Here is an 8,245-nt window from a genome sequence, read left to right on the forward strand (position 1 = left end):
GGCAGCTGCAGGAGCCCCTGGGGCTGAGGACAGTGGGGATGCTGGAGGCCTCCTCCAGCAGGGCTGGGGCCCAGAGGTCATGCTCCCTTGACACTGGGCTCAGGGCCAGAATGCAGGCCAAGTTTCTGGAGAAGGAGCTCAACTCCAAGGCCACAAACGAAGGGTCAGATCAGACATGTGGGGACAAATAGGAAGGCATTCTCCGGCCACCCTCGCTGCCACCTGATGCCGGGGAAGTGGATTTTGAGCCCACCCAGCCAGCTTCCTTCCTCTCGTCTCTTTCCAAGCCAGTGGCCTGCAGTTGACTTGCCCTCTCTGGCTGACATCTCCCCATCAGTGACCTGAGTCACCCTTGCTGCTGTCCTTGGGGCTGCAGGGAGACCAAGGAGATGAAGGGAGGAGGCCACACCCACCCCACATCTGTTCTGATCTCAGTGACTTGAGTGGTTTGATCGCCACATGTGTTGAACCTGCAGGCTGTGGGTTCAGGCCCAGGTCCGAGCAGCACAGCTCGGCCAGACCTGCCTTGTGGGTGGGGGTTACATGTGTAAGTGAAATAACAAAAGCATGGTGCTTGGCACCTCAGTGGGCCTCCGTCCTTTCCAAGTTCATTGGAAGATGACTGCCAAGGGCACAGGTGGCGTCTCTAGCTATAGGGTCACCCACAGTCCACCCAGGAAGGGGGACAGAGAAGAGCAGGAAGATCCCCAGAGGTGTGGTTACTGGGCTCCTGTGGAGGCCCTGTCCGGCCATCTTCCTTAAAGCCCACAACCTGCAGACCTCTGACCCAGCTGCTCTTGGCTGATCGGTACCCAGCTCGGGCCCCCGCAGCTCTGCTGATGCTGGGGGTTGGGCAATAAGAAGACTAAATGGCAGGGCTTGACCCAGGCAGCCCCCAACCCCAGAGAAGAGAGCTGGCTACTAGCCGGAGCCTAAAGTGCGTGGGTTGCCCTGGGGTTGCCAGGTATGGGGCACGCAGTGGTGGGAAGCAGCCTTTGACCTAACAGGTGTGTACGACACCCCCCTCCAAAGAAAGGCCAAAGCTGGAGCGGCTTCTCCTTCAGTTCCCAAGGAGCCCTTGTGCACACCTTCCTTGACCAGAAGATTAAGTATCAGAAAGCTGTTTTCTTGCTACCCTAAGCACAGAGGCATCCTCGTCCATAAACAAAGCTGCCCTTCCTCTCTGGAGAGAAAGCAACACCTAAAAATAGCACAGGCATGCCAGGGCTGAGTGGATGGGGAGCAGAGGCACTGGGGCATGCCCAAACCAAGGAGCCAAGCTCCGTGTGTGTGTGTGTGTGTGTGTGTGTGTGTGTGAGAGAGAGAGAGAGAGAGAGAGAGAGAGGGAGAGAGAGAGAGAGAGAGAGAGAGGGAGAGAGAGAGAGGGAGAGAGAGAGAGAGAGGGAGAGAGAGAGAGAGAGGTCGGGGGCAGGGAGGGGGAGGGAAGGGAAGAGGAAAAAATCTTATGCCCATATGTGTCTACCCAAAACAATCTCCATGTGTTCTAAATGCTTAGCAGCTTCTCTGCGTTTGCTCACTCTGAATTTATCTTTGTTCGAACTCTTTTCCTGACTCTTGTCTCAGTCTTCTGGACCTTAATGTTGTTTTTGGGAACCATGTCTCTAGTTCTAGCTGTTTCAGAATTATCCACTCCAGTCTCTAGGAACCTATGCCAGAATGTTGCATTTGACTTATTTTCTGCCTCCACCACACCTTGAGCTCCTTCAGAGCAAGGACTATTTCTTATTAGCTTTGTATTTCTGTAATGCTTAGCACAAAGTAGATGTTCAGCAAATGCTTGATGAAGGATCAGATGGTTGGATGGCTAGATGGCTGGCTGGTTGGATGAAAGATAGATAGATGGCTGATGGATGAATTGATGATGGGCACATGGGCAGATGAATGGATAATCGGATACTTGGGTGGATGGACGGCTGTGACCAGTCCTAATACCTGTGCCTTTGTTCCCCCAGGCATGACTTGCCAAGCGCGAAGCTCCTACATGGACACAGAGGTGCTCTGGGGCCACCGATTCACACCAGTCCTCACCTTGGAAAAGGGCTTCTATGAGGTGGACTACAACACCTTCCATGATACCTATGAGACCAACACTCCCAGCTGCTGTGCCAAGGAGCTGGCAGAAATGAAGCAGGAAGGCCAGCTCTTCCAGTACCCCCCCAGCAGCCCCCTGCTGGAAAGCATCGCTAAAGCAGAGTTGGAGGAAGAGGCTGAACAGGATGGAGAGGATGGACCCGAAGGGCTGAATGGGTCCCGGGAGACCAGGGGCTTGGTGTAAGGGCTGTGCTCTCCCCACATCCTCCCTTCTCTGGCTTCTGTGAGCTCCGACGCTGCAGAGACAGGGGTCAGGGAGGGTGGACCAGCTGAGTGTGGTATTTGGGGGCCCAGAAGCCATCAGGGCTCTGTGGGAGGAATAGTCTATCCAGCCCCCAGACCTCCCAGCTCAGGGCTTCTGCAGACAGGTGGCCTGTTGCCTGGGCCCCCACGGCAATCCTGCCTCCTCTCTCCCAGCCCCTGTCAGCGCTGGCTAAGGGCCAGGCCAGGATGGGTCCCCCTGCAATGCAGGGGACAGAGTGGCCTCTGTCCTTACACACCAATCCTTATCAACTGGCCCCAAATCATCTCCCCTCTCGGGTCTCATGGGCCAGCTGGCGGGGGCTGACACCTAGAGAGGACAGTCACCCCCTCCCCCTCCTTCCTACCAGCCTAAGGCTCATCATGGATTCAAGAAGAGACTCTGCCCTCCTGGAGACTCAAACACTCATCCTAGGCCGAGGTCGTGGGCCTCCTGGGTTAGGCTGGAGCCAAGCCATGCAGGCACTTCTTTCACACCGAGACCAAGGGTGTCACTCTGGGGGCTGCAGAGGACAAGGCCCTGGGCGATCTCTCCCATTACCTGTGAAGGGTGTGTGCTCATCCTCTGCTGGGCTCTACCTGTCAAACGTAGCCTCCCAAGCACCCGACCTTCTTAGTGTGGCTACTCAGGTGGCCCAGGCCACAGGGCACCTCCGAGCCCGTGCAGGGTGCAGGCCGTCCCTCGTCACGCTGTGCCCTGCACCTCCCACTGAAGGGAGAACCCCGAAGCTGGTTCTTTTTTGTACTTTCAGCCCAGGAATCTCCAAGTGCTTCTAACCTTCACTGTGACTTTCTTTCAAAATGAGCCAGTGGCTGATCCAGAGAGAGAGAGAGCTGCGTTTCAGAGGACAAGATGCGCCAGGCAGTGTAGAGAGAGGGAGAGAAAGCAGAGAGAAAGGCAAGCGACTAGAATTTTAAAATAAGCATCAGCACCAGTTGTCGCTGAGGTATCTGAGGTCAGGACTCGCCACATCTTTGTTAACCAGCGAATTAGGGGGTGGGGGCGGAAAGGAGAGGCGACCACAGAGGCAGCATCCCCTTCAAGCCCAGGCTAGACCAACTCTCAGCTGGTCCCAGTAGCCCCTGGGCCAGCCCTCCCACACCCAGGGGTCAGGGAAGGGGGCGGGGCTGGGAGAGCAGGGATGATGCCCAGGGAGGGGGTGGGAAGAGCCGCCTGTCCCATCCTGCAAACATAGGGGAGGAGAATCATGGGAGAATAAGGAGGGGGTGAACATGAAGAGAGGAAAGAGCAGAGGGGAGCCTTAAAACGGACAGCTTCAGAGGGCGTTGCTTTTCCAGTACAGACGGCACCGAAGGGAGATGGACGGATGGACAGACCAACAGTGCAGATTGTCCTGTGGATGGGTGGAGCTTGTCTGATGTATGTTGGGGCAGACAGACTTGTGATTAGCTGACCTAGACCTGGAGAGAGATTTCAAATGTTCTCCAGTCACAGAATTATGGAGGCCTCACCCAGAATTCTTTTTTAAATCCTTACCCAAGGACATGATCGATTTTAGAAAGAGGGGAAGGAAGGTAGAGAAACATGGATTGGTTGTCTCTCACACACACCCCAACTGGGGACCAAACCTGCAACCCAGCCTTGTGCCCTGACTGGGAATCGAACCCACGATCTTCTAGTTTACAGGACAATGTTCCAACCAGCTGAGCCACAGGGGCCAGGCCTCACCTAAAATTTTCACAGCTCTCAACTGGCCTGTGGACACAGAAGCATTCTCCTGCCTGCAGTGTGAAGTGCAATCCTGGCAGTAAGAGCAAAGCTGCAGTGAGGTGGAGAGTTAGAGCAGAGCAAAGAGACTTGCATTTGGGTCTCAGGCGCTGGCCCCCTCAGGGGCCAGGTGCTTGGGCACGCAAGCTGGATCTTGAGAGGTGGGCACAGGGAAGCAGTGAGGAAGCAGGGGTCTTCCCCAGAGGCACAGTGCTGAGTCAGGGCTCAGGCACCCATCCGGGGTGAAGCAGGTCATGCCAGGGGCTGGAACCCTGCCCTCAGCGGGAAAAGGAAGTTGGCAGCCCGCATCTCTGCACTGGGAATGGCCTGCAGTTAGGACTCTAAGGTGGGGAGCCCACTACTAAGATCGGAGGCCTTGGGGCGAGAGGAACTGCAGCAGAAACTCTTGTGCCAGCGCTGACCCAGGCCCCCCAGACCCAGGGCTTGCCCAGCAGGACTAGTTCCTTGCCCCCAACCAGATCCACAGCCTGCCTTAGTCGCACCCCTCAGTGCCTGCAGGCTCTGGCCCTCAGTGAGGCCGCTGAGCAAGGACAGGAAGCCACAGGTGAAAGTAGCCTGGTGGCTGCTCTGGGGCCTACCTCTCACCTGCCTCCTGCGTTTATGATTGGAAGCATGCCCAGCTGGCCAAGCGAGATGCCTCCCAGTTCTCTGTCTCTGCAGAGACAATCCGAATTGGCCTCCACAAATTCAAATCACATCTCTCTGCCAACCACCAAAGCCGGAAAGGTCACAGAAGAGGAAGAGAGCAACGCAGCCCAAATCTAAAGCTCCACATAGACCAGAGCCCACGTGTATGGGGATTAGTCACGCACTAACCCAAGCGTGCACGTTAGCAGCTTTCTCTCATGGAAACACAGAAGCAAGACTGCCATTCATATGCCTAGAAAACCCTCCTTCATGGCTCATCGATCCAATCAAAACTTGAAAAGTTCTTCAGACCATTTTGTGGAAATTCTTGCATGCACATGGACTTACTAAGTGCAAAGTTTGATGACAGCCAGAGCTTCAGCGAGTCACTTTGAACATGTTGTGCCGGCACACTGGTCCCCGTGGGCCAGAGCCCCGAGTTGCATGGCTTGGAGTCCACCCGTTACTTCTGACAGGCCACGGAGAGCTGAGCCAGGCTGTGAGGCGGGGCCACTGGGAGTTCCCAGAGGCCTCAACGTCTCCCAGATCCCAAGCGTCATCTCTGGGCTCAGACCCCGAAGCACTGAGAGCTGACTCCTGCCTTAGCGTCTACATCCTTCCTCTCTGAGAATAAATATGCCCTGTAAGGGAAAGGCCCCAAGACCCAGGGGAAGGTAAGTTCCCCCTTGCTCTGCTCCTCCATTTAATCTGGCACCTGACGGGTGCTGACACCTTTACCCAGAGGACCCGGTTCCCAGGCCAGGTAGAAAGGGCATTGCCCGTGATTCAGACGCCACCCTGGCTGTGCAGTCAGAGCCCACTCTTGTCATTTCATCCTTCTGCTTTGAGATCACAGCTGTAGCCGTTGACCTTGATGGGGGAGAAACAGCCCTTGTGTGTCCCGGGAGCACCCTCCCTCCCATGATCTGTAACCACTGGGCACCTCTTTTCGCATTCCTGTCCCACGGCCTGCCTTCCAGCAGGTCTGTGTCTGTGAGTCAGGAGCCATGGAAGCTTGAATGTTTCATATTGACATTTCCCAAAACAAAAACAGTTGGCCTATTGTCTGTTAAGAACATGCTCCAAAATGCACCTCTGCACACACCATTCACGCAGCAGCACCACGTGCCCAGCTGTGGGTGGGCACCTCACACCCAGGTGGCTGCATTTAATTTCTAAAGCACTGCAGAGAAGCCCTTAGAACCCCTTGTTACCAGCGAGACAACTGAGGTTCAGGGAGGTTAATTAGTTTGCTCAAGGCCACACAGACAATGACAGGTGCCAAGCGCCTCCTGAACAAACACAGATGGGCCATCATCCTGCTTAATCCCCACGTCCGTCGGAGGCACGTCTCCCGAGCTGCGGCAGCAGGAATAAGGACGCCCCGACCCTTCAGATCGTCGGGCGCATGCGTGTTGTGCTGTGGAGCATCAGCTCCCATCCACCAGCAGGTTCCCCTCTGGCAGGACAACTGGGAACACCTCCCTCTGGTTCCTAGAGAACGAATGGGCTGTGATGAGCGATGGATGGGGACTTGCACTGCTTCAGGAAGGAGCCCGTTCTACTTGGCCTGGTTTTTGCCAGTGACGCCTCCTTAAACTGCCATGTCCAACCTTTCTCCCTGTTTAGGATTTGTCAATCTTCTCATTAAAAGAACACCACTACACCGCTAAAAATTCATCCAATAAAGTGGGTTTGATCTTACCAGACTCCATAGATGACCACGGGCTTCCCAGTGAAGTTCATTGCCAACTGAAGCAAACTCGGCCTTCTTATTTGCATCAGCCTAAAAATGAGGTAGCAACATCTAGACCAGTGTTGGGGTGACTGTGTGGGCAAAGGTGGGGAGGAGGAAACCGAGTGAGGAGGCTGGGCCAGGAGTCAGGGCTCGGTGGGCAAAGTGTGGGACAGGGAACCAGAAATGCAGAGAATGCAAGCAATGAGGATTCTTAGGTTAGCTCACTCATTCTGTCCCCCAGACAATTTCCGCACATTCTTTAATGTTACATGTTCAGATCTACGTTACATAAATAATTAAGTATCTGAAAATTCTTGCTTTAGGGAGCCCTTGGACCAGCAGTCCATGTTCGTGGCATTAACTAGTGAGAGGGTCGGTGTGACCGCATAACGCAGAGGGTGTAGAAGAAGCTGTGATGTACGGTATTGGCAAAGGATGCTGGGATGTTGCAGTTAAAGCCAAAGGTCTCTGTTGAAAATGTCATTAGTAGTAGAGGATTTCGGATTGGCTTCTCTTCTGCTCTAGTCGACCCGATGGGAATTGAACAGTTCAGATTTACGAAAGAGGTTAACCGAAGATCTCTCACTTAAATCATTCCGAAAGGGTAAAATGGCCTGCCAGGGCTTGGGCTTAGCCTGAGAGGCAGTATTTTAGGCTGTGAAGGGCAGACAGCACTGCTGTGTATGGGAGGCCTCCCGTGTCCAGCCCAGGGTGCCCAGGCCTGTCTTCTTAGTCAGTTTGGGCTGCTGTACAAACATCCCACGGACCGGGTGGCTTAAACAGCGAACACTTGTTTCTCACAGCTCTGGAGGCTGGGAAGTCCAAGATCAAGGTACCAGCAGCCGATCCAGGGCCCGGGGAGGGCCTGCTTCTGGTTCACAGGTGACCATCTTCTCAGTGTCCTCACGTGATGGAAAGGAAGGCACTCTAGGGACTCTTCTTATTTTTATTGTTTTGCTTACTGATTAGAGAGAGGGGAAGGGAGGGAAAGAAAGAGAAAGAAAAACCTCAATTTGCTGTTTTCCTTATTTATGCACTCATTGGTTGCTTCTTGCATGTGCCCTGACTGGGAATTGAATCCACGACCTTGGTGTATTGGGATGACGCTCTAACCAGCTGTCACGATCCCATTCAGGAGGGCTTCACCCTCGGGACCTAGTTGGTAAAGGCCCCACCCCCTATTACCATCACTTGAGGGGTTAGGGCTTCAGTTGGGGGGGCACACACATCCAACCTATAGCAAGGTATAAGCAGATTAGTGCCTGCGGCCCAGGCCAAAGCAGGTGCAGGGCCGCTAAGTGAGCATCTGCAAAAGGACCTGGGAATCCTAAGGGCGAAGCTGCCTTCACGCTGGTCGTGTAAAATAAAAACGTTTGCAAAGGCCAGGAGGCTCCAGGAATAGCTGGCTGCTTCCCTGTGGGGCGGGGGAGTGGGGGGGACTCTTGGCTGTGAATTGCAATTCAAAGACTATTCTGCATCAGAAGGGAGACACCAAGTCAGAGGGCAGGAGGGGGCGCCCTCCAAGGTCAGGTTTGCTGGTCAAACCTGGGTTGCAGTTTGGGGAAGGAGAACCAGACACGCATTCCTGATCAAAAGCAAAAATCTGACCACCACCCTCAGTGAACCCACCCTGGCCCCAAGGGACCAGACTGCTTCTTCTGGGCAGGGGACCGGCCGGAGACACACACCCCCGGATGTCCCTGTAGACCCTGCACGATGCCAGCCATAAAGCCTGTTGATGGCAAGTAAATGTCTAG

The 8,245-nt window shown here is 54.6% G+C and overlaps 1 protein-coding gene across 1 annotated transcript in view; it reads left to right on the forward strand.

Annotated features, from left to right (window-relative positions):
* KCNJ5 (potassium inwardly rectifying channel subfamily J member 5) overlaps positions 1–6,454 on the forward strand; it is a 31,896-nt gene extending 25,442 nt beyond the window's left edge. The window contains exon 3 of the mRNA XM_028528425.2: positions 1,974–6,454. Coding sequence (XP_028384226.1) covers positions 1,974–2,296 — 323 coding nt within the window. The 3' untranslated portion in view covers positions 2,297–6,454. The remainder of the gene's footprint in view (positions 1–1,973) is intronic.
* Positions 6,455–8,245: the final 1,791 nt, after the last annotated feature.

The sequence above is a fragment of the Phyllostomus discolor genome, chromosome 13, assembly GCF_004126475.2.
Source record: "Phyllostomus discolor isolate MPI-MPIP mPhyDis1 chromosome 13, mPhyDis1.pri.v3, whole genome shotgun sequence".
Classification (NCBI taxonomy): domain Eukaryota; kingdom Metazoa; phylum Chordata; class Mammalia; order Chiroptera; family Phyllostomidae; genus Phyllostomus; species Phyllostomus discolor.